The following is a 26,772-nucleotide window of genomic DNA, read 5'->3' as shown; positions in this document are numbered from 1 at the left end:
GGTATCAAACTTATAGAACTTTGCAAAGGTGTTTGACCCCGACCAAGTAGCAGCTCGGCACAGTTGTAGTGCCAAGACCCCTCGGGCAGCCGCCCAAGAAGAGCCCACCTTCCTAGTGGAATGGGCCTTAACCGATTTAGGCAATGGCAATCCTGCCATAGAATGCGCCTGCTGAATAGTGTTACAGATCCAGCGAGCAATTGTCTGCTTTGAAGCAGGAGCGCCAACCTTGTTGGCCGCATACAGAACAAACAGAGCTTCCGTCTTCCTGATCCTGGCTGTTCTGGTCACATAAATCTTCAAAGCCCTGACCACATCCAGGGACTCTGAATCCTCCAAGTCCCGTGTAGCCACAGGCACGACAATAGGTTGGTTCATATGAAAAGATGAGACCACATTGGGCAGAAATTGAGGACGAGTCCTCAACTCTGCCCTATCCACGTGAAAAATCAGGTATGGGCTTTTATATGATAAAGCCGCTAATTCCAAAACACGCCTTGCAGAAGCCAAGGCCAACAACATGACCACTTTCCAAGGGAGGTATTTCAACTCCACTGTTTTGAGTGGTTCAAACCAAGGTGACTTGAGGAAACTTAATACCACGTTAAGATCCCAAGGCGCCACCGGAGGTACAAAGGGAGGCTGAATATGCAGCACGCCCTTCACAAAAGTCTGCACTTCAGGAAGAGAAGCCAATTCGCTTTGAAAGAAAATGGATAAGGCCGAAATTTGGACCTTTATGGACCCTAATTTCAGGCCCAAATTCACTCCCGTTTGAAGGAAGTGAAGCAGACGGCCCGAATGGAACTCCTCCGTAGGAACAGCTCTGGCCTCACACCAAGAAACATATTTCCGCCATATACGGTGATAATGTTTTGATGTCACATCCTTCCTAGCCTTGATCAAGGTAGGAATGACCTCCTCCGGAATCCCTTTTTCCGCTAGGATCCGGCGTTCAACCGCCATGCCGTCAAACGCAGCCGCGGTAAGTCTTGGAATAGACAGGGCCCCTGCTGCAGCAGGTCCTGCCTTAGAGGAAGAGGCCACGGATCTTCTGTGAGCAACTCTTGCAGATCCGGATACCAAGTCCTCCTTGGCCAATATGGAACAATGAGAATTGTTCTGACCCTTCTTAGTCTTATTAAACTCAACACCTTGGGTATGAGAGGCAGAGGAGGAAACACATAGACCGATCTGAACACCCATGGTGTCACCAGAGCGTCTACCGCCTGAGGGTCTCTTGACCTGGTGCAATACCTCTTTAGCTTTTTGTTGAGACGGGACGCCATCATGTCTATTTGAGGCAGTCCCCACCGATCCACGATCTGTGTGAAGACTTCTTGATAAAGACCCCACTCTCCCGGATGCAGGTCGTTCCTGCTGAGGAAGTCCGCCTCCCAGTTGTCCACCCCCGGGATGAACACTGCTGATAACGCGCTTACATAGCCTTCCACCCAGCGCAGAATCCTGGACGCCTCTGCCATGGCCACTCTGCTTCTTGTGCCGCCTTGGCGGTTTACATGAGCCACTGCCGTGACATTGTCCGACTGAATCAAAACCGGTTTGTTCTGAAGCCATTCCTCCGCCAGGCGTAGGGCGTTGTAAATGGCCCTTAACTCCAGGACATTGATGTGGAGACAAGTCTCTAGGCTTGACCAGAGACCTTGGAAATTTCTTCCCAGTGCGACAGCTCCCCAACCTCGGAGGCTCGCGTCCGTGGTCACCAGGATCCAGTCCTGAATGCCGAATTTGCGACCCTCTAGGAGGTGAGCACTGTGCAGCCACCACAGGAGAGATACCCTGGCCCTGGGAGACAGGGTGATCCGTTTCTGCAAATGTAGATGGGACCCGGACAATTTGTCCAATAGGTCCCATTGGAAGGTCCTCGCATGGAACCTGCCGAAGGGGATGGCCTCGTATGAAGCCACCATCTTCAGAACATTTGTGCAATGATGCACAGAAACCTTTTTTGGTTTTAAAAGGTTCCTGACCAGGGCTATGAGCTCCTGAGCCTTCTCCACCGGAAGAAAAACTCTTTTTTGGTCTGTGTCTAGAATCAGGCTCAAAAAGGTCAGACGCGTTGCAGGTACTAGCTGGGATTTCGGTAAATTTGAGAATCCAACCGTGCCTCTGCAACGTCTTCACGGACAGAGACACGCTGTCCAGCAACTTCTTCCGAGATCTCGCCTTTATAAGGAGATCGTCCAAGTACGGAATAATTGTGACTCCCTGCTTGCGCAGGAGCACCATCATTTCCGCCATTACTTTGGTGAAAATTCTCGGGGCCGTGGAAAGACCAAACGGCAACGTCTGAAATTGGTAGTGACAATCCTGTACTGCAAATCTCAGAAACGCCTGGTGAGGGGGAAAAATCGGAACATGAAGGTACGCATCCTTTATGTCCGGGAACACCATCCAATCCCCTCCCTCCAGGCTGGCGATGACCATTCTGAGCGATTCCATCTTGAACCTCTTCAAGTACAGGTTCAGAGATTTTAGATTTAGAATGGGTCTGACCGAACCGTCCGGTTTCGGTACCACAAACAGGGATGAATAATAACCCTCTCCTTGTTGGAGATGAGGAACCTTGATTATCACCTGTTGAATGTACAGTTTGTGAATTGCCGCTAACACTAGCTCCCTCTCTGACGGGGAAGCTGGCAGAGCCAATTTGAAAAACTGGCGAGGGGGCATGTCTTCGAATTCCAGTCTGTATCCCTGGGAAACAATCTCTATTGCCCAGGGATCCACCTGTGATTGAACCCAGACGTGGCTGAAAAGACGAAGACGTGCCCCCACTTGATCCGACTCCCCCCCCCGGAAAGCCCCAGCGTCATGCTGTGGACTTTGCAGAAGTAGGGGAGGACTTCTGCTCCTGGGAGCTAGCTGAGTGCAGCCTTTTTCCCTTGCCTTTACCTCTGGCAACGAAGGACGATCCTCGTACCTTCTTGTTTTTATTGGAACGAAAGGACTGCATTTGATAATGTGGTACCTTCTTAGAACGCTGCGGGGGAACATAAAGGTAAAAAATAAGAATTTACTTACCGATAATTCTATTTCTCGGAGTCCGTAGTGGATGCTGGGGTTCCTGAAAGGACCATGGGGAATAGCGGCTCCGCAGGAGACAGGGCACAAAAAGTAAAGCTTTCCGATCAGGTGGTGTGCACTGGCTCCTCCCCCTATGACCCTCCTCCAAGCCTCAGTTAGGTACTGTGCCCGGACGAGCGTACACAATAAGGGAGGAATTTTGAATCCCGGGTAAGACTCATACCAGCCACACCAATCACACCGTACAACTTGTGATCAAACCCAGTTAACAGTATGATAACAGAGGAGCCTCTGAAAGATGGCTTCCTAAACAATAACCCGAATTAGTTAACAATAACTATGTACAATTATTGCAGATAATCCGCACTTGGGATGGGCGCCCAGCATCCACTACGGACTCCGAGAAATAGAATTATCGGTAAGTAAATTCTTATTTTCTCTATCGTCCTAGTGGATGCTGGGGTTCCTGAAAGGACCATGGGGATTATACCAAAGCTCCCAAACGGGCGGGAGAGTGCGGATGACTCTGTAGCACCGAATGAGAGAACTCCAGGTCCTCCTTAGCCAGAGTATCAAATTTGTAAAATTTTACAAACGTGTTCTCCCCTGACCACGTAGCTGCTCGGCAAAGTTGTAATGCCGAGACCCCTCGGGCAGCCGCCCAAGATGAGCCCACCTTCCTTGTGGAGTGGGCCTTTACAGATTTAGGCTGTGGCAGGCCTGCCACAGAATGTGCAAGTTGGATTGTGCTACAGATCCAACGAGCAATCGTCTGCTTAGACGCAGGAGCACCCATCTTGTTGGGTGCATACAATATAAACAACGAGTCAGATTTTCTGACTCCAGCTGTCCTTGCAATATATATTTTTAATGCTCTGACAACGTCCAGTAACTTAGAGTCCTCCAAGTCACTTGTAGCCGCAGGCACTACAATAGGCTGGTTCAGATGAAATGCTGACACCACCTTAGGGAGAAAATGCGGACGAGTCCGCAGTTCTGCCCTGTCCGAATGGAAAATCAGATATGGGCTTTTGTAAGATAAAGCTGCCAGTTCTGACACTCTCCTGGCCGAAGCCAGGGCTAGTAACATGGTCACTTTCCATGTGAGATATTTTAAATCCACCTTTTTTAGTGGTTCAAACCAATGAGATTTTAGAAATTCCAAAACCACATTGAGATCCCACGGTGCCACTGGAGGCACCACAGGAGGCTGTATATGCAGCACTCCCTTAACAAAAGTCTGGACTTCAGGAACTGAAGCCAATTCTTTTTGAAAGAAAATCGACAGGGCCGAAATTTGAACCTTAATAGATCCCAATTTGAGACCCATAGACAATCCTGATTGCAGGAAATGTAGGAATCGACCCAGTTGAAATTCCTCCGTCGGAGCACTCCGATCCTCGCACCACGCAACACATCTTCGCCAAATGCGGTGATAGTGTTGCACGGTTACTTCCTTCCTTGCTTTAATCAAAGTAGGAATGACTTCTTCCGGCATGCCTTTTTCCTTTAGGATCCGGCGTTCAACTGCCATGCCGTCAAACGCAGCCGCGGTAAGTCTTGAAACAGACAGGGACCCTGCTGAAGCAAGTCCCTCCTTAGAGGTAGAGGCCACGGATCTTCCGTGATCATCTCTTGAAGTTCCGGGTACCAAGTCCTTCTTGGCCAATCCGGAACCACTAGTATCGTTCTTACGCCTCTTTGCCGTATAATTCTCAATACTTTTGGTATGAGAGGCAGAGGAGGAAACACATACACCGACTGGTACACCCAAGGCGTTACCAGCGCGTCCACAGCTATTGCCTGCGGATCTCTTGACCTGGCGCAATACCTGTCCAGTTTTTTGTTGAGGCGAGACGCCATCATGTCCACCATTGGTCTTTCCCAACGGGTTACCAGCATGTGGAAGACTTCCGGATGAAGTCCCCACTCTCCCGGGTGAAGGTCGTGTCTGCTGAGGAAGTCTGCTTCCCAGTTGTCCACTCCCGGGATGAACACTGCTGACAGTGCTATCACATGATTCTCTGCCCAGCGAAGAATCCTTGCAGCTTCTGCCATTGCACTCCTGCTTCTTGTGCCGCCCTGTCTGTTTACATGGGCGACTGCCGTGATGTTGTCCGACTGGATCAACACCGGTTTTCCTTGAAGCAGAGGTTCTGCCTGGCTTAGAGCATTGTAGATTGCTCTTAGTTCCAGAATGTTTATGTGAAGAGACGTTTCCAGGCTCGTCCACACTCCCTGGAAGTTTCTTCCTTGTGTGACTGCTCCCCAGCCTCTCAGGCTGGCGTCCGTGGTCACCAGGATCCAATCCTGTATGCCGAATCTGCGGCCCTCCAATAGATGAGCACTCTGCAACCACCACAGAAGAGATACCCTTGTCCTTGGAGACAGGGTTATCCGCTGGTGCATCTGAAGATGCGACCCTGACCATTTGTCCAACAGATCCCTCTGGAAAATTCGTGCATGGAATCTGCCGAATGGAATTGCTTCGTAAGAAGCCACCATTTTTCCCAGGACTCTTGTGCATTGATGTACAGACACCTTTCCTGGTTTTAGGAGGTTCCTGACAAGCTCGGATAACTCCTTGGCTTTTTCCTCCGGGAGAAAAACCTTTTTCTGAACCGTGTCCAGAATCATCCCTAGGAACAGCAGACGAGTTGTCGGCATTAACTGGGATTTTGGAATATTCAGAATCCAGCCGTGCTGTTTTAGCACTTCTTGAGACAGTGCTAATCCCCTCTCTAGCTGTTCTCTGGACCTTGCCCTTATTAGGAGATCGTCCAAGTATGGGATAATTAATACGCCTTTTCTTCGAAGAAGAATCATCATCTCGGCCATTACCTTTGTAAAGACCCGAGGTGCCGTGGACAATCCGAACGGCAGCGTCTGAAACTGATAGTGACAGTTTTGTACAACGAACCTGAGGTACCCCTGGTGTGAGGGGTAAATTGGAACGTGGAGGTACGCATCCTTGATGTCCAAGGACACCATAAAGTCCCCTTCTTCCAGGTTCGCTATCACTGCTCTGAGTGACTCCATTTTGAACTTGAACTTCTTTATGTACAGGTTCAAGGACTTCAGATTTAGAATAGGTCTTACCGAGCCGTCCGGCTTCGGTACCACAAATAGAGTGGAATAATACCCCTTTCCCTGTTGTAGAAGAGGTACCTTGACTATCACCTGCTGAGAGTACAGCTTGTGAATGGCTTCCAAAACCGTCTCCCTTTCTGAGGGGGACGTTGGTAAAGCAGACTTCAGGAAACGGCGAGGCGGATCCGTCTCTAGTTCCAACCTGTACCCCTGAGATATTATCTGCAGGATCCAGGGATCTACCTGCGAGTGAGCCCACTGCGCGCTGAAATTCTTGAGACGACCGCCCACCGCCCCCGAGTCCGCTTGAGAAGCCCCAGCGTCATGCTGAGGCTTTTGTAGAAGCGGGGGAGGGCTTCTGTTCCTGGGAAGGAGCTGCCTGTTGGTGTCTCTTCCCCCTTCCTCTGCCTCGTGGCAGATATGAATATCCCTTTGCTCTCTTGTTTTTAAAGAAACGAAAGGGCTGCGGTTGAAAAGTCGGTGTCTTTTTCTGTTGGGGAGTAGCTTGAGGTAAAAAGGTGGATTTCCCGGCTGTAGCCGTGGCCACCAAATCTGATAGACCGACTCCAAATAACTCCTCCCCTTTATACGGCAAAACTTCCATATGCCGTTTTGAGTCCGCATCGCCTGACCACTGTCGCGTCCATAAACTTCTTCTGGCCGAAATGGACATAGCACTTACCCGTGATGCCAGTGTGCAGATATCCCTCTGTGCATCACGCATATAAAGAAATGCATCCTTTATTTGCTCTAAAGACAGTAAAACATTGTCCCTATCCAGGGTATCAATATTTTCAATCAGGGACTCTGACCAAGCTACTCCAGCACTGCACATCCAGGCTGTCGCTATAGCTGGTCGTAGTATAACACCTGTATGTGTGTATATACTTTTTTGGATATTTTCCATCCTCCTATCTGCTGGATCTTTAAGTGCGGCCGTCTCAGGAGAGGGTAACGCCACTTGTTTAGATAAGCGTGTGAGCGCCTTGTCCACCCTAGGAGGTGTTTCCCAGCGCGCCCTAACCTCTGACGGGAAAGGGTATAAAGCTAATAACTTCTTTGAAATTAGCATCTTTTTATCGGGGGCAACCCACGCTTCATCACATACATCATTTAGTTCTTCTGATTCAGGAAAAACTATAGGTAGTTTTCACACCCCACATAATACCCTGTTTAGTGGTACCTGTAGTATCAGCTAAATGTAACGCCTCCTTCATTGCCAAAATCATATAACGTGTGGCCCTACTGGAAAATACGGTTGATTCGTCACCGTCGCCACTGGAATCAGTGCCTGTGTCTGGGTCTGTGTCGACCGACTGAGGCAAAGGGCGTTTTACAGCCCCTGACGGTGTTTGAGGCGCCTGGACAGGCACTAACTGATTGTCCGGCCGTCTCATGTCGTCAAACGACTGCTTTAGCGTGTTGACACTATCCCGTAATTCCATAAATAAAGGCATCCATTCTGGTGTCGACCCCCTAGGAGGTGACATCCCCATATTTGGCAATTGCTCCGCCTCCACACCAATATCGTCCTCATACATGTCGACACACACGTACCGACACACAGCAGACACACAGGGAATGCTCTTAACGAAGACAGGACCCCACTAGCCCTTTGGGGAGACAGAGGGAGAGTTTGCCAGCACACACCAAAAGCGCTATATATGACAGGGATAGCCTTATAATAAGTGCTCCCTGTATAGCTGCTTTTATAATATAATTTTTGCCACTATTTTGCCCCCCCCTCTCTTTTTTTTACCCTGTTTCTGTAGTGCAGTGCAGGGGAGAGACCTGGGAGCCGTCCTGACCAGCGGAGCTGTGTAAGGAAAATGGCGCTGTGTGCTGAGGAGATAGGCCCCGCCCCTTTTCCGGCGGGCTCGTCTCCCGCTCTTTAGTGGATTCTGGCAGGGGTTAAATATCTCCATATAGCCCCCGGAGGCTATATGTGAGGTATTTTTTAGCCAAATAGGTTTTCATTTGCCTCCCAGGGCGCTCCCCTCCCAGCGCCCTGCACCCTCAGTGACTGCCGTGTGAAGTGTGCTGAGAGGAAAATGGCGCACAGCTGCAGTGCTGTGCGCTACCTTTAGAAGACTGAGGAGTCTTCTGCCGCCGATTCTGGACCTCTTCATGTTTCAGCATCTGCAAGGGGGCCGGCGGCGAGGCTCCGGTGACCATCCAGGCTGTACCTGTGATCGTCCCTCTGGAGCTGATGTCCAGTAGCCAAGAAGCCAATCCATCCTGCACGCAGGTGAGTTCACTTCTTCTCCCCTAAGTCCCTCGTTGCAGTGATCCTGTTGCCAGCAGGACTCACTGTAAAATAAAAAACCTAAGCTAAACTTTCTCTAAGCAGCTCTTTAGGAGAGCCACCTAGATTGCACCCTTCTCGGCCGGGCACAAAAATCTAACTGAGGCTTGGAGGAGGGTCATAGGGGGAGGAGCCAGTGCACACCACCTGATCGGAAAGCTTTACTTTTTGTGCCCTGTCACCTGCGGAGCCGCTATTCCCCATGGTCCTTTCAGGAACCCCAGCATCCACTAGGACGATAGAGAAAATTTGATTTACCGGCCGTAGCAGTAGAGACTAGGTCCGAGAGGCCTTCTCCAAACAACTCCTCCCCCTTGTACAGCAATGACTCCATATGCCGCTTCGAGTCGGCGTCTCCAGTCCACTGTCGGGTCCACAAGAGCCGCCTAGCAGAAATAGACATAGCGTTTATTCTAGAGCTTAGTAAACAAATGTCTCTCTGAGCATCCCTCATATACAAGGCAGCATCTCTGATATGCTCCATGGTCATTAGGATGGTATCCCTATCTAAGGTGTCAATCTCCGTAGATAAGGAGTCTGCCCATGCCACGACCGCACTACAAACCCAGGCGGACGCCATGGCCGGCCTAACTATAGTTCCTGAATGTGTGTAAATGTGCTTCAGGGTAATTTCCTGCTTGCGATCAGCAGGATCCTTGAGGGAAGCAGTATCCGGAGAAGGCAGTGCCACCTTCTTGGATAAGCGTGTCAGCGCCTTGTGTACTTTAGGTGCATATTCCCATCGTATCCGATCCTTCTGTGGAAAAGGATACGCCATGAGAATCCTTTTGGGAACCTGTAGTCTCCGATCCGGAGATTCCCAAGCCTTTTCGCATAATTCGCTTAGCTCAAATGAGGACGGAAACGTGACCTCAGGCTTTTTCCCTTTATACATGTGAACCCTCGTGTCAGGGACAGGTGTTCCTCTGTGATATGCAAAACCTCTTTTATGGCAATAATCATGTACCTAATACCTTTTGCCACCTTCGGCTGTAATTTTGCATCCTCATAGTCGACACTAGAGTCAGTATCTGTGTCAGCGACCTGGGATATGGGTGCTTTTGAGACCCTGAAAGTCCTGGCTCCACAGGGACAGGCACGGGCTGGCTACCTGACTGATCCCTAGCTTCAGCCTTGTCTAATCTTTTATGCAGAAGATTTACATTTGCATTCAAGACATTTAACATATCTACCCAGTCCGGTGTCGGCGTTGCCGACCTGACATTCAAGCACTCCCCCTCCACATTTAGCGAGCCTTCCTCATCAAACATGTCGACACACACGTACCGACACACCGCACACACCCAGGGAACTTTTCTGAAGACAGTATCCCCTGAGAGGTCCTTAGGAGAGACAGAGAGAGAGTATGCCAGCACACACCCCAGCGCAACAACCTGGAGACCAACACAGAATGCTTTTCCACAGCAGCGCTGTATTATACTGTATCCGCCAATTATGTGCCCCCCCCCTCTCTTTTTAAACCCCCTTCCCCGTGTGTAAGCTGGGGAGAGACCGGGGAGCTTCCTCTCAGCTTTCTGTGGAGAGAAAAATGGCGCTGGTGAGTGCTGAGGGAGAAGCCCCGCCCCCTCGGCGGCGGGCTTCTATCCCGCTCAAAATCGTGAAAAAATGGCGGGGGCTCAATTATATACATGTACAGTGCCCAGCTGTACATGTATATACCTATTTGCCATCCAAGAGGAGTTACTATTGCTGCCCAGGGCGCCCCCCCCTGCACCCTGCACCCATAGTGACCGGAGTGTGTGAGGTGATGTGGAGCAATGATGCACAGCTGCAGTGCTGTGCGTTACCTCTGTGAAGCTGAAGGCTTCTGCCGCCTGAGACGTCTTCTTGCTTCTTCTCTTCTGGCTCTGTGAGGAGAACGGCGGCGCGGCTCCGGGGGTGGACGCCCAGGACGAACCTGTGTTCACCCCCTCTGAAGCTAATGGTGTTTAGTAGCCGAGGCAGCAGATCCTATCAGTTAAGTAGGTCTGCCCCTCTCTCCTCAATCCCTCGATGCAGGGAGCCTGTTGCCAGCAGTGCTCCCTGTGAAAAAGTAAAAATCCAAACAAAAATGCTTTCTGTAGCAAAGAACTCGAGAGTTCCCTGCAGTGCGCCCTTCATCCTCTGGGCACAGTGTAAAACTGAGGTCTGGAGGAGGGACATAGAGGAAGGAGCCAGTGCACACCCAGAATCCAAAACTTTCTTAAAGTGCCCTATCTCCTGCGGAGCCGGTCTATTCCCCATGGTCCTTACGGAGTCCCCAGCATCCTCTAGGACGTTAGAGAAAAGAACAGTCATGAAGAGTTCTTTGATAAAGCTGAAAAATTCAAGTGGGACACTATCGGCCCTTGCACACACCTAAAAATCTAGGTTTCGAGTGTACAAATATGTAGGAAATAAGCCCTTTTAGATAGGTGAAAATATGAACATATAGAGACTCAATTTTGTAACCCTCAATTCATATATGGGGGAGTCTCTGCTCTGCCAGATTGCTGACTACTCCTACTTTAACATTGTTAATATTGCCTTTACTAATACATAGCAGGGAATGTGTTTTTTAATAAATGCCAGTGATCCTTAATTTCTTTATTATAATGGACTGGCTGAGCTGGATGGCTTTAGTGTGGCATACCCTTACACTTTATTAACACTTATCATATACTAATTTCTTTAACACTATTTCTTATTTTAATTACATCTCATTTTTGTATCACTTTCTCTGTAGCTTCAGCTTCTTAAACACTAATATATAAACATAGTTTTTTCACTGGTATGCTGCCCTGGGCTGTCTGGCTTATGCTGATTTTTGGGGTGCCACGTCCTGCACCTAGATATATACAGCGAGGCCTTGATGCGGCTTGGGGGCTTATACATACATTTGCGCAGATATATGTAACCAAGATCTCTGAATTCTAAGATACTGTATGGGATTTAAATCTGGTTACTGCTATTATTCAGGATGCTGGGGGAAACAAAATGTGTTTTTTTCCTGCTTAGAAAAACCCCTCCCTTTCAAGCACCTGAATGATATCACTAAGCTAATTGAGCATCTGCCACTATATAAGAAATTATAATTATAAGACGTAAACCCGGCGATAATACATATGCCCCTTGAAGGGACATGTACTAAGCAGTGATAAAAGTGGAAAAGTGAGTCAGTGGAGAAATTGCCCATGGCAACCAATCAGCATTGACGTAACATTTATAATTTGCATACCATAAAAATATACAGAGCAGCAGATTGGTTGCCATGGGCAACTTCTCCACTTTTATCACTGCTTAGTACATGTCCCCCTTAATGCTGCAGTGTCAGATGGCCAGATCTAAAACACAGTGAAATATTAGTGTTCCAAGTGATAAAATAAGAATTTACTTACCGATAATTCTATTTCTCATAGTCCGTAGTGGATGCTGGGAACTCCGTAAGGACCATGGGGAATAGCGGCTCCGCAGGAGACTGGGCACAAAAGTAAAGCTTTAGGACTACCTGGTGTGCACTGGCTCCTCCCCCTATGACCCTCCTCCAAGCCTCAGTTAGGATACTGTGCCCGGACGAGCGTACACAATAAGGAAGGATTTATGAATTCCGGGTAAGACTCATACCAGCCACACCGATCACACCGTACAACCTGTGATCTGAACCCAGTTAACAGCATGATAACAGAGGAGCCTCTGGAAAGATGGCTCACAACCACAATAACCCGATTTTTGTAACAATAACTATGTACAAGTATTGCAGACAATCCGCACTTGGGATGGGCGCCCAGCATCCACTACGGACTATGAGAAATAGAATTATCGGTAAGTAAATTCTTATTTTCTCTGACGTCCTAGTGGATGCTGGGAACTCCGTAAGGACCATGGGGATTATACCAAAGCTCCCAAACGGGCGGGAGAGTGCGGATGACTCTGCAGCACCGAATGAGAGAACTCCAGGTCCTCCTCAGCCAGGGTATCAAATTTGTAGAATTTAGCAAACGTGTTTGCCCCTGACCAAGTAGCTGCTCGGCAAAGTTGTAAAGCCGAGACCCCTCGGGCAGTCGCCCAAGATGAGCCCACTTTCCGTGTGGAATGGGCTTTTACAGATTTTGGCTGTGGCAGGCCTGCCACAGAATGTGCAAGCTGAATTGTGCTACAAATCCAACGAGCAATAGTCTGCTTAGAAGCAGGAGCACCCAGCTTGTTGGGTGCATACAGGATAAACAGCGAGTCAGATTTTCTGACTCCAGCCGTCCTGGAAACATATTTTCAGGGCCCTGACTACGTCCAGCAACTTGGAGTCCTCCAAGTCCCTAGTAGCCGCAGGTACCACAATAGGCTGGTTCACGTGAAATGCTGAAAACAGCTTAGGGAGAAATTGAGGATGAGTCCTCAATTCCGCCCTGTCTGGAAGATCAGATAAGGGCCTTTACAGGATAAAGCCGCCAATTCTGACACGCGCCTGGCCGAGGCCAGGGCCAACAACATGACCACTTTCCATGTGAGATATTTTAACTCCACAGATTCAAGTGGTTCAAACCAATGTGACTTTAGGAACCCCAAAACTACATTGAGATCCCAAGGTGCCACTGAAGGCACAAAAGGAGGCTGTATATGCAGTACCCCTTTTACAAAACGTCTGAACTTCAGGAACTGAAGTTAGTTCTTTCTGGAAGAAAATTGACAGGGCCGAAATTTGAACCTTAATGGACCCCAATTTTAGGCACATAGACACTCCTGTTTACAGGAAATGCAGGAATCGACCTAGTTGAAAATTCCTCCATCGGGGCCTTACTGGCCTCGCACCCCGCAACATATTTTCGCCAAATGCGGTGATAATGCTTTGCGGTTACATCCTTCCTGGCTTGATCAGGGTAGGGATGACTTCATCCGGAATGCCTTTTTCCTTCAGGATCCGGCGTTCAACCGCCCTGCCGTTAAACGCAGCCGCGGTAAGTCTTGGAATAGACAGGGTCCTTGCTGGAGCAGGTCCCTTCTTAGAGGTAGAGGCCACGGGTCCTCCGTGAGCATCTCTTGAAGTTCCGGGTACCAAGTCCTTCTTGGCCAATCCGGAGCCACGCGTATAGTTCTTACTCCGCTCCGTCTTACAATTCTCAGTACTTTTGGTATGAGAGGAAGAGGAGGGAACACATACACGGACTGGTACACCCACGGTGTTACCAGAGCGTCCACAGCTATTGCCTGAGGTTCCCTTGACCTGGCGCAATACCTGTCCAATTTTTTGTTTAGGCGGGACGCCATCATGTCCACCTTTGGTTTTTCCCAATGGTTTACAATCATGTGGAAGACTTCTGGGTGAAGTCCCCACTCTCCCGGGTGGAGGCCGTGCCTGCTGAGGAAGTCTGCTTCCCAGTTGTCCACTCCCGGAATGAATACTGCTGACAGTGCTATCCCATGATTTTCCACCCAGCGAAGAATCCTTGCAGCTTCTGCCATTGACTGCTTCTTGTGCCACCCTGTCTGTTTACATGGGTGACTGCCGTGATGTTGTCCGACTGGATCAACACCGGCTGACCTTGAAGCAGAGGTCTTGCTAAGCTGAGAGCATTGTAAATGGCCCTTAGCTCCAGGATATTTATGTGAAATGATGTCTCCAGGCTTGACCATAAGCCCTGGAAATTTCTTCCCTGTGTGACTGCTCCCCAGCCTCGCAGGCTGGCATCCGTGGTCACCAGGACCCAGTCCTGAATGCCGACTCTGCGGCCCTCTAGAAGATGAGAACTCTGCAACCACCACAGGAGGGACACCCTTGTCCTTGGTGACCGGGTTATCCGCTGATGCATCTTAAGATGCGACCCGGACCATTTGTCCAGCAGGTCCCACTGGAAAGTTCTTGTGTGGAATCTGCCGAATGGCTTTTCTTCGTAGGAAGCTACCATTTTTCCCAGAACCCTTGTGCATTGAGACTTGGTTCGGTTTTAGGAGGTTCCTGACTAGCTCGGATAACTCCCTGGCTCTCTCCTCCGGGAGAAACACTTTTCTGAACTGTGTCCAGAATCATCCCTAGGAACAGAAGACGAGTCGTCTGAACCAGCTGCGATTTTGGAATATTGAGAATCCAATCGTGCTGTCGCAACACTACCTGAGATAGTGCTACACCGACCTCCAACTGTTCCCAGGATCTTACCCTTATCAGGAGATCGTCCAAGTAAGGGATAACTAAAACTCCCTTCCTTCGAAGGAGTATCATCATTTCGGCCATTACCTTGGTAAAGACCCGGGGTGCCGTGGACCATCCAAACGGCAGCGTCTGAAACTGATAGTGACAGTTCTGTACCACAAACCTGAGGTACCCTTGGTGAGAAGGGTAAATTTGGACATGAAGGTAAGCATCCTTGATGTCCAGAGACACCATGTAGTCCCCTTCTCTTGAATTTGAACCTCTGTATGTAAGTGTTCAAAGATTTTAAAATCGGTCTCACCGAGCCGTCCGGCTTCGGTACCACAACAGTGTGGAGTAATACCCCTTTCCCTGTTGCAGGAGGGGTACCTTAATTATCACCTGCTGGGAATACAGCTTGTGAATGGCTTCCAACACTGCCTCCCTGTCTGCTTGTAAAGCCCCAGCGTCATGCTGAGGGCTTGGCAGAGGCGGGGGAGGGCTTCTGTTCCTGGGAACTGGCTGATTTCTGCAGCCGTTTCCCTCTCTGTCACGGGGCAGAAATGAGGAACCTTTTGCCCACGTGCCCTTATGGGAACGAAAGGACTGCGCCTGATAATACGGCGTCTTCTTATGTTGAGAGGCGACCTGGGGTAAAAACGTGGATTTCCCAGCTGTTGCCGTGGCCACCAGGTCTGAAAGACCGACCCCAAATAACTCCTCCCCTTTATAAGGCAATACTTCCATATGCCATTTGGAATCCGCATCACCTGACCACTGTCGTGTCCATAACCCTCTTCTGGCAGAAATGGACAGCGCACTTACTCTTGATGCCAGTCGGCAAATATCCCGCTGTGCATCACACATATATAGAAATGCATCTTTTAAATGCTCTACAGTCCCTATCTAGGGTATCAATATTTTCAGTCAGGGAATCCGACCACGCCAACCCAGCACTGCACATCCAGGCTGAGGCCATTGCTGGTCGCAGTATAACACCAGTATGTGTGTAAATACATTTTAGGATACCCTCCTGCTTTCTATCAGCAGGATCCTTAAGGGCGGCCATCTCAGGAGAGGGTAGAGCCCTTGTTTTGACAAGCGTGTGAGCGCTTTATCCCCCCTAGGGGGTGTTTCCCAACGCACCCTAACCTCTGGCGGGAAAAGATATATGCCAACAACTTTTTAGAAATTATCAGTTTTTTATCGGGGGAAACCCACGCTTCATCACACACCTCATTTAATTTCTCAGATTCAGGAAAACTACAGGTAGTTTTTCCTCACTGAACATAATACCCCTATTGGTGGTACTCGTATTATCAGAAATGTGTAAAACATTTTCCATTGCCTCAATCATGTAACGTGTGGCCCTACTGGAAGTCATATTTGTCTCTTCCCCGTCGACACTGGAGTCAGTATCCGTGTCGGCGTCTGTATTTGCCATCTGAGGTAACGGGCGCTTTAGAGCCCCTGACGGCCTATGAGACGTCTGGACAGGCACAAGCTGAGTAGCCGGCTGTCTCATGTCAATCACTGTCTTTTGTAAAGAGCTGACACTGTCATGTAATTCCTTCCAGCAGTTTATCCACTCAGGTGTCGACCCCCTAGGGAGTGACATCCCTATTACAGGCAATTTGCTCCGCCTCCACATCATTTTCCTCCTCATACATGTCGACACAAACGTACCGACACACAGCACACACACAGGGAATGCTCTGATAGAGGACAGGACCCCACTAGCCCTTTGGGGAGACAGAGGGAGAGTTTGCCAGCACACACCAGAGCGAATATATATATATATATATATATATATACATACACACACACATACAGGGATAACCTTATATAAGTGTTTTTCCCCTTATAGCTGCTGTATTGTTTATACTGCGCCTAATTAGTGCCCCCTCTCTTTTTTAACCCTTTCTGTAGTGTAGTGACTGCAGGGGAGAGCCAGGGAGCTTCCCTCCAACGGAGCTGTGAGGGAAAATGGCGCCAGTGTGCTGAGGAGATAGGCTCCGCCCCTTTCTCGGCGGCCTTTTCTCCCGTTTTTCAGTGTAATCTGGCAGGGGTTAAAATTCATCCATATAGCCCTGGGGGCTATATGTGATGTATTTTTCGCCAGCCAAGGTGTTTTTATTGCTGCTCAGGGCGCCCCCCCCTAGCGCCCTGCACCCTCAGTGACCGAAGTGTGCTGAGGAGCAATGGCGCACAGCTGCAGTGCTGTGCGCTACCTTGGTGAAGACAGGATGTCTTCTGCCGCCGATTTTCCGGACCTCTTCTTGCTTCTGGCTCTGTAAGGGGGCCGGCGGCGCGGCTCTGGGACCGGACTCCATGGCTGGGCCTGTGTTCGATCCCTCTGGAGCTAATGGTGTCCAGTAGCCTAAGAAGCCCAATCCACTCTGCACGCAGGTGAGTTCGCTTCTTCTCCCCTTAGTCCCTCGATGCAGTGAGCCTGTTGCCAGCAGGTCTCACTGAAAATAAAAAACCTAAAACTAAACTTTTCACTAAGCAGCTCAGGAGAGCCCCTAGTGTGCACCCTTCTCGTTCGGGCACAAAAATCTAACTGAGGCTTGGAGGAGGAGCCAGTGCACACCAGGTAGTCCTAAAGCTTTACTTTTGTGCCCAGTCTCCTGCGGAGCCGCTATTCCCCATGGTCCTTACGGAGTTCCCAGCATCCACTAGGATGTCAGAGAAAGTTTGATATTATTGGCAAAGGATTATTTATTAAAATGTATTTTGTTTAAGTGGAAAGCCATGTTTTCTTTCTTTTACCTTGTTATCACTTGTAAACATCAGCAGATGTCACTATCTTGCTTAGCAGCAATGAATGCATTAAACAGAATTTTGTACCCTCTTTCCTAATAACAAAAACTGTCTTACACAATACACGTATTTTGAGGTTTTCTTTGACCTGTGTTGTAAAATTGAGAACAAAAGAAACAACCTTTATATACTGTACAACGGCTACACACGAATTTAGAGCTGAAAGTCTCTATTCCGACACCCAACTTGTGTTATAACACTGCACAATACTTGCTATTCAGATTTTTCTGCTTTATCAGGCATTTTTCGAGCTAAAGGTAGCCAAAAGAGACTGACCCCACTACAAATCAATGTGATTACTAGCCACAAGCCGGATGAAGGAACACATAGGGGGGAGATCAATTGTTTCGGGTGTCTAATAATCCCGTCTAACAGGACTTTTTAGGGGTGTGGGTCACAGGGTCGACCACACTTAGGTTGACAGTGTCTAGGTCGACCACTATTGGTCGACGGTGACTAGGTCGACAAGCATTAGGTCGACATGAGGTTTTTTAATTTTGGTGTCGTTTTCTTCGTAGAGTAACCGGGAACCCCAATTAGTGCACCGTGTTCCCTCGCATGGCTAGCTCTGCACAGGTTACCGTTCCCAACAGTAGTCCACGTGATTCGTAAAGTATGAAAAAGTTTTAAAAAATGTTAAAACAAATTGTGAAAAACTCATGTCGACCTTTTGTCATGTCAACCTAGAAACCCTGTTGACCTAATGACTGTCGACCTAGAGACTGGATACCACTTTTTAGATGCCCAAACAATTGTCACAATTCAGTCGTGTTTGGGCACCCATGCATATCACGCACATTGCGCCCAAACAGACAGGGTTTAGCCGTGGAAAACTAAATCTAAAGTCCTGCTATGGATGCCCAAAGTGTTGATTTAACACATTTTTTTCTCACACCTCAGGAGGCTGAGAGGAAAAAATAAATTAATTAAATAAAATAATTAAAAAAAAGAAGAAGAAGAGTCCGCCGTGGCTGCGAGGCCCACGAACGGCAAAACAATTGAATTGCTTCTGTCGGGCACCCTCTAGTGGCAACTACGAATAAAAACTGAATTTCTCCCCATAGAAGCATACAATTTGATGGCAGATAAGAGCCACTTGGCCTATCTAGTCTGCCCTAAACCCGTGTACATGCAACACACTAAAAATATTTGAATTCTATTTTTTTGTCAGGAGCCAATCAACCTACCAGCATATTTTTGGATTGTGGAAGAAAACTGGCATACCCGAGGGAAATAAACACAACGGGGAGAATATACAATAGTGTTCACACTACGCTGTTTTAGCAGTGCTCCTCACCCTGCCAAATTTAAAAGCGGCAGAATGCGCCCTGCCAAAACAGCCTGCGCTGTGCCTTCCCCACTGCAGCCCGCAGGTGGGAAAAGTTGCTGATCACCACCAGGTGAAAAGATGTCGTACACATGGCATACTCACAATGAGGGGAATGTTTGGGGGCAGCCCAGCATGCGCAAAGAGCCTGTGTCCGCAACCCAGAGGAAACGCTATACAAACTCTACACAATTAGGGCCATGGTGGGAATGGAATCCATGACCTCAGTGCTGTGAGGCAGTAATGCTAACCATTATATCAGCTGTACTGCATGCAGTGGATAACTATCTTGCATATCTCATTTTGATCAGTATCCACATGTGCATTGTGAATGTTATTAGCAGTGTTACATAAACCAACTTGGATTTTAGGTTTAATGGCATTTTATGGAGAGAAATTAGTTGTATACAATGGGGTCAATTCTATTCGGCAACTTAAGAATAGCGCCGGGAATTGGCTCCCGACGCTATTCAATTCAGCTCCAGTTAAGTCGGCGATGTCCCGTTCTCGCCGACTAAACAGGTTGAATTGTCGGGAGAACGGGCATTCTCCGACTTAACTCCCCGGCGCGAGGCTGATTCCCGACAGAATCAGCCTCGCGCCGGCCGCGAGGCAGCACTTTTGTCGGGTTTCTTCTCTCATCCCCCGGGGATGAGAGAAGAATTCCCGACAATTGCGGGTCACTAGCAGCTGAATTGAATAGCGTCGGGAGCTAAGTCCCGGCGCTATTCTTAAGTTGCCGAATGGAATTGACCCCAATGTTCTCACCCCCACACGTAATTGTGGCTACATGCTGCTATTACAGTACTGCTGGATTTGTTTGAAGCAACATAGGAGTGTGGTTCAAAACTCAGTGAGTACAGTGTGAGATTGGGCTGCAACTGTCAGCATTTACATACCGTTGCAATAGAAACTTGCACCGTTTTCCCCATACTGTCATTCTCCAGTACCAGACATGGGAGAAAGGGGTCTACTACGCTTTGCCGGCTGTCGGGATCCAGGCGCCGGGATCCCGGCAGCGGGGAGAGCACAAAAGAGCCCCTTGCGGGCTCACTGCGGGCACGGAGCGCTACGCTATTTATTCTCCCTACAGTATACCTCGAACGCAGGGCCGCGCATCGTTAATCGTTGGTGCATACACACTGAAAGATGTTAACGGTATCTCGTTCATCAATAAACGAGATCGTTCATATATTTCACTGGTATCGGCCAGTGTGTAGGGCCTGTTAGATGCATGTGCAGAAGAAGAAAAAAATATCACTCAACAGCATGCAACATCGGCAGGGAATCCAACTTGGGATAAGCCCCTTACTGCTCAAAGAAGTACAATAGAAGACCAACGGCAATGTTCATGAAGCACATATTACACTGCGTGTAGGGAAGCTGATATATGCACTTTTAACACAGTTGAACAAGGGCAAAGTACAAGTTTTGGTCTACACTTGCCTAGCATGTCCATATACACTTAACTTACATATATCATGCAGTGCTTGACAGAGCAAATGTAATCACTTACATTCATCCCTGCCCCAGTAGAGCTTACAGTCTATGGCAGGCCTGGTCAACCAGTGGCTTTCCAGATGTTGTGAAACTACAAGTCCCATCATGCCCTGGCATAGTTTTGCTAAATAGGGAATGCTAAAAAACTGTATCAGGGCATGCTGGGTGTGTAGTTTAACAGCTAGAAAGCCACAGGTCAGCCAGCCAAGTTGATCGCTCGCTAGCAACTTTTTGCATCGTTGCGATCAGATAGTCGCAGCCTATGGGGGAGCGTATTTTCACTTTGCAAGTGTGCGAACGCTTTTGCAGCCGACAGCACAAAAAACGTTTTTTCCCCGTTTCTGAGTAGCTCTGGACTTACTCAACCGCTGCAATCACTTCAGTCATTTTGGTCCCGGAATTGACGTCAGACACCCGCCCTGCCAACGCTTGGACACACCTGCGTTTTTCCAGACACTCACAGAAAACGGTAAGTTGACACCCAAAAACGCCCTCTTTCTGTCAATCACCTTGCAGCCGGCTGTGCAAATGGATTCTTCGTTAAATCCATCGCCCAGCACCAATCCTCTTTGTACCCGTACGACGCGCCTGCGCATTGCGGTGCATGCGCAGTTTTGCAGAGTTTTAACCTGATCACAGCGCTGCAAAAAGTTGCTAGCAAGCGATCAACTCGGAATGCCCACAAGTACTAAGCATTGGAGATAAAGTACCAGCCAATTAGCTCCTGCCATCTTACAGGCTTTGTTTTAAAAATGTTAGGAGCTGGTTGGCTGGTACGCTATCTCCACAACTTAGGGGGGTATGCCAACTGGTATGCAATTAGCTCCGATCATTTTGGAGCTGTTTATTATTTTTATTATCCGTTATGTATATAGCGCACACATATTCCACATCACTTTACAGAGAATATTTGGCCATTCACATCAGTCCCTGTCCCAGTGGAGCTTACAATCTATGTTCCCCATCACATAAGTACTCACACACACACTAGGGTTAATTTTCATTGGGAGCCAATTCACTAACCAGTATATTTTTGGATTGTGGGAGGAAACCGCAGTACCCGGAGGAAACCCACAGAAGCACAGGGAGAATATACAAACTCCACACAGTTAGGGCCATGGTGGGAATCGAACCCATGACCTCAGTACTGTGAGACAGTAATGCTAACCACTACACCATCCATGCTGCCCAGCTGTTGAATTCGATTCCATGTCTATTCAATTGTGGGCCGTTTTCGAAGGTTTTTAAAGCATTTTCGCCAATGCCTTTTCACTTTTTTGTTTTAAGTGAAAAGGCTTTGGCGAAAAATGCCTCAAAATCGGCAAAAAAGGGCCACGTTTTCGCTGGCGTGAAAGCACGTGGATTCACCAGTCCACATGTTTTTTGCTCCTGACGATTGTTTCGGTCCTGCTATTGCATTGGGCAAATGCTCAATCGCCCTAAAAATACCAAAAAGCTCAGTTTTTTTGCCTAGGCAAAAAAAAAAAAAAAAAAAAAAAAACCTGAGCTAATTGCATACACCCGTTAGACCCTTATATTCCTTACCACACAAACTCACATATACACACTAGGGCAATGGTTCCCAAACTGTGTGCCATGGCACCCTTGGGTGCCTCTGGGTACGTGCAGGGGTGCCTTGGATCGATGGTCCAGGACCAATTCAAATTATTTATGGTCAATGTAACAGGCCATACCAGTGCTGGTGGAGGTCATAAAATATATGAGGACAAACAGAAGTAAATCTTGCCCCTCACCACATAAATGAGCAAAAAAAAAAAAAAAAAGGCATAATAAAACACAATTTTCTTAATTTCCCCCCCCCCCCCCCCCCCTCAAAATTTCTCAGTAAGAAGCTTTTGGGAATATAGGGGGTCTATGTACTAAGTCGTGGAGAGAGATAAAATACAAGCCTATGGGGTGCCATGAAAAAAAAGTTACTTTTGTGTGACCGCAATTTAATAAAGTTTGAGTACCACTGCAGTAAGGTAAATATTGGACAAAAACAAATACATTATATGATTATATTGCTATGGGTCACTCACAAATGCTATGGGTCACTGACAATAATATTGACATTTCCCATTCTCCTCCTCAGAGGGAATATTCTAATTTGCTCCGTCATGTAGCTTCCAATTAGATTACATCCACATTTTGTGAGCTATGAAAATATAAAGCTGCTAATGATGATTATACCAGTTATATTAGAAAAAAAATAAAAAAAAAAAAATATATATATATATATATATATATATATATATATATATATATTGTTTTTTTTATTATCTATATCTCTCTCTCACAGACGCCCAAATGAGCGTAAGTGGTCACCTCTGAAGGCCGGGGTGCCTGTAGGTTGGGAAATGGGCTCGGGCTATGTGCGATACCCGTGAACTCCAACACACTCACCATGGCAGTCGATAAGAGGGTACGAAGCAAGGTTACATGGAGAGGTTGAGCGGTGACCGGTGCAGCGCACACATATACTGCTCTGCTGCGGTGTGCGCAGCAATGTGTCAGTGTGCTGCTGCTGTCAGCTGGCGGGGGTGTGACATCACACGCTGTGTAACAATGTGCTGCTGTGTCGTGCACATGATGTAGTAGCTGCTACTGCAGCAGCGCCGAGTTTAATACCTGTGTGCGGGGATCCGCTGGCTGCCCAGTCCCTTCCCCACCAGGAAGTGCACGTCGCTCAGCACCTCGTTGTTGAAGAGGAAGGTGAAGCGCTCCCGCACCGTGGTCTTGGTGGCCTGCCAGTTATACACGGGCTCTCGGTGCAGGAGGCCAGCGCCCGCAGGGGGGGGCGGAGGCGGGGCAGCTGGGGGGGAGGCCCCGGTCGAGGAGACCGCAGACGCTGCCTGGTTCCCGGGGGATGAGGCCGCGGCTCCGCCGCTATAGTTGTAGGACGTGGCCGACGATCCACTGCGGTTGCTGGGGGCGCTGTTGCCCACTACCCCGGGGAACGACAGGCCGCCGCTCCCACCTGCCGCCATCTTGGATGGGGGAGGCTCCGGTGGGCGGGAGCAGGATGAGGCGGACGGGGGTGGAGGTTCCCCGGCGCTGTTTACAAATAGTACCGGGCAGCAGCGGCGCATGAGGCGGGGAGGCCCCAATCACCGCAGGGCGCCAGGAAAGGGTAGACATCAGAGAGACAGAGGCAGGGGGCGGGGCTAGAGACTCCGACTACGAGAGAAGTAAAAGTCCGTGCGCTGATTGGATGATCTCACCAACAAGGCCCGGACTGAAAATGGAGGACACTGTTTAGTTCCCGCCCTGCCTCTGATTTGATCACATGTCCAGCATAACGTCTCCGTAGTTGGTGGTCTCCCTCACGATCTGTATGTCGTTACTTTCCTTCATAGCACGACGCAGTAAGTTGCAGTCTGTAAGGGGTAAAAAAACACTGCGCGTCTGTCTCTTCTTCGGATCCGTTTTATTAAAGTCACAGTGCATTTGTCTTTTTAAGCGACAGTTATGAAGCAGTAAAATGATCCTATAACCTATATTTTGAGGTTTTGCATATATTATCGTGTACGTAGTTTTTTATTTTACACCCGTAATGATGACTTGAAAAATAAACTTCTATGGTTGGTTAGTACTATTCCAAATGGTTTGTGACGTTCACCCAGTGCATTATGGGAAAGGTCCTCTCCACGAAGGGGGTACTAGACGCTATCCTACCACTTTCTGTGCAGTCAGTGGCAGTGCACACTAGAGCTATTTATTTTCTACCACATAGTAGGGATGGACATCGGAGGTCCAGCACAAATGATTCTTCCGCCATCGAAACTTTCAATTCTATGGTAACTAAGAATAACCATTGCATTAAAGGTATTTGATGAAAAAAGCATTCATATGGCTTGCGCAAAACAACTTGTGGCCATTCCCAATGTTAAACAGCTGAATTCAGCTGTATTTTAACATCGGATGGCCATCGCATCCACACCATTTGATGTCAGCTACCATCAGAAAGCTGCCAACGAATGGAGAAACCACTAACATCAGAAGCAAATCATCAATGGTTTCAAGTCATCAAATTCTGATTTCTCTAACATCCTAAGTGGATGCTGGGAACTCCGTAAGGACCATGGGGAATAGCGGCTCCGCAGGAGACTGGGCACAACTAAAGAAAGCTTTAGGACTACCTGGTGTGCACTGGCTCCTCCCTCTATGACCCTCCTCCAGACCTCAGTTAGAATTTTGTGCCCGGCCGAGCTGGATGCACACTAAGGGCTCTCCTGAGCTCTTAGAAAGAAAGTAATATTTAGTTTTTTTATTTTCTCTGACGTCCTAGTGGATGCTGGGGACTCCGTCAGGACCATGGGGAATAGCGGCTCCGCAGGAGACAGGGCACAAAATGTAAAAGTTTGACCACTAGGTGGTGTGTACTGGCTCCTCCCCCTATGACCCTCCTCCAAGCCTCAGTTAGGTTTTTGTGCCCGTCCGAGCAGGGTGCAATCTAGGTGGCTCTCATAAAGAGCTGCTTAGAGTAAAAGTTTTGATAGTTTTATTATTTTCAGTGAGTCCTGCTGGCAACAGGCTCACTGCAACGAGGGACCTAGGGGAGAAGAAGTGAACTCACCTGCGTGCAGGATGGATTTGCTTCTTAGGCTACTGGACACTAGCTCCAGAGGGACGATCACAGGTACAGCCTGGATGGGTCACCGGAGCCGCGCCGCCGACCCCCTTGCAGATGCCGAAGTAAGAAGAGGTCCAGAAACCGGCGGCTGAAGGCTTTTCAGTCTTCATGAGGTAGCGCACAGCACTGCAGCTGTGCGCCATTGCGCTCAGGCACACTTCACACCGGCGGTCACTGAGGGTGCAGGGCGCTGGGGGGGGCGCCCTGGGCAGCAATGTTAATACCTTTCTGGCTAAAAAGAATACATCACATATAGTCCATGAGGCTATATGGATGTATTTCACCCCTGCCAGGTCTCAGAAAAACCGGGAGAAGAGCCCGCCGGAATAGGGGGCGGGGCCTATCTCCTCAGCACACAGGGCCATTTTCCTACACAGCTCCGCTGCTAGGAAGGCTCCCAGGCTCTCCCCTGCACTGCACTACAGAAACAGGGTAAAAAACAGAGAGGGGGGGCATTTTTTGGCGATATTATATATATTTAAGCAGCTATAAGGAAACAACACTTATATAAGGTTGTTCCTATATAATTATAGCGCTTTGGTGTGTGCTGGCAAACTCTCCCTCTGTCTCCCCAAAGGGCTAGTGGGGTCCTGTCTTCTATCAGAGCATTCCCTGTGTGTCTGCTGTGTGTCGGTACGTGTGTGTCGACATGTATGAGGACGATGTTGGTGTGGAGGCGGAGCAATTGCCGGTAATGGTGATGTCACCCCCTAGGGAGTCGACACCGGAATGGATGGCTTTGTTTATGGAATTACGTGATAATGTCAGCACGCTGCAAAAGTCGGTTGACGACATGAGACGACCGGCAAACCAGTTAGTACCTGTACAGGCGTCTCAAACACCGTCAGGGGCTGTAAAACGCCCTTTGCCTCAGTCGGTCGACACAGACCCAGACACGGACACCGAATCTAGTGTCGACGGTGAAGAAACGAACGTATTTTCCAGTAGGGCCACACGTTATATGATCACGGCAATGAAGGAGGCTTTGCATATCTCTGATACTGCAAGTACCACAAAAAGGGGTATTATGTGGGGTCTGAAAAAACTACCTGTAGTTTTTCCTGAATCAGAGGAATTGAATGACGTGTGTGATGAAGCGTGGGTTACCCCTGATAAAAAACTGCTAATTTCAAAGAAGTTATTGGCGTTATACCCTTTCCCGCCAGAGGTTAGGGCGCGCTGGGAAACACCCTCTAGGGTGGACAAGGCGCTCACACGTTTATCCAAACAAGTGGCGTTACCGTCTCCTGATACGGCCGCCCTCAAGGATCCAGCTGATAGGAGGCTGGAAAATACTCTAAAAAGTATATACACACATACTGGTGTTATACTGCGACCAGCAATCGCCTCAGCCTGGATGTGCAGTGCTGGGGTGGCTTGGTCGGATTCCCTGACTGAAAATATTGATACCCTGGATAGGGACAGTATTTTATTGACTATAGAGCAATTAAAGGATGCATTCCTTTATATGCGAGATGCACAGAGGGATATCTGCACTCTGGTATCAAGAGTAAGTGCGATGTCCATATCTGCCAGAAGAAGTCTATGGACACGACAGTGGTCAGGCGATGCGGATTCCAATATTTGCCCCGAGGCAAAGGAAAGGGTAAGAGACTGCAGCAAGCAGCCCCTTCCCAGGAGCAGAAGTCCTCCCCGGCTTCTGCAAAGGCCTCAGCATGACGCTGGGACCTTACAAGCGGACTCAGGGGCGGTGGGGGGTCGCCTCAAGAATTTCAGCGCACAGTGGGCTCACTCGCAGGTGGACCCCTGGATCCTGCAGGTAGTATCTCAGGGTTACAGGTTGGAATTCGAGAAGTCTCCCCCTCGCCGGTTCCTAAAATCTGCTTTGCCAACGTCTCCCTCAGACAGGGCGACGGTATTGGAAGCCATTCACAAGCTGTATTCTCAGCAGGTGATAATCAAGGTACCCCTTCTACCCCAGG

The 26,772-nt window shown here is 48.7% G+C and overlaps 1 protein-coding gene across 5 annotated transcripts in view; it reads right to left on the bottom strand.

Moving 5' to 3' along the window:
- BTBD2 (BTB domain containing 2) overlaps positions 1-23,424 on the bottom strand; it is a 127,994-nt gene extending 104,570 nt beyond the window's left edge. For 2 of the 5 annotated variants that reach the window (XM_063914804.1, XM_063914805.1), the window contains exon 1: positions 22,825-23,416. In XM_063914804.1, coding sequence (XP_063770874.1) covers positions 22,825-23,285 — 461 coding nt within the window. In that variant the 5' untranslated portion in view covers positions 23,286-23,416. Of the gene's footprint in view, positions 1-22,824 lie in introns of all 5 variants that reach the window. The other 3 variants (XM_063914802.1, XM_063914803.1, XM_063914806.1) reach the window with 3 other exon arrangements.
- Between the last annotated feature and the right edge of the window lie 3,348 nt (positions 23,425-26,772).

Source organism: Pseudophryne corroboree, chromosome 1 (assembly GCF_028390025.1).
Source record: "Pseudophryne corroboree isolate aPseCor3 chromosome 1, aPseCor3.hap2, whole genome shotgun sequence".
Lineage (NCBI taxonomy): Eukaryota > Metazoa > Chordata > Amphibia > Anura > Myobatrachidae > Pseudophryne > Pseudophryne corroboree.
The sequence above is the reverse complement of the archived record's forward strand: the minus strand, read 5'-3'. Positions and strand labels throughout refer to the sequence as shown.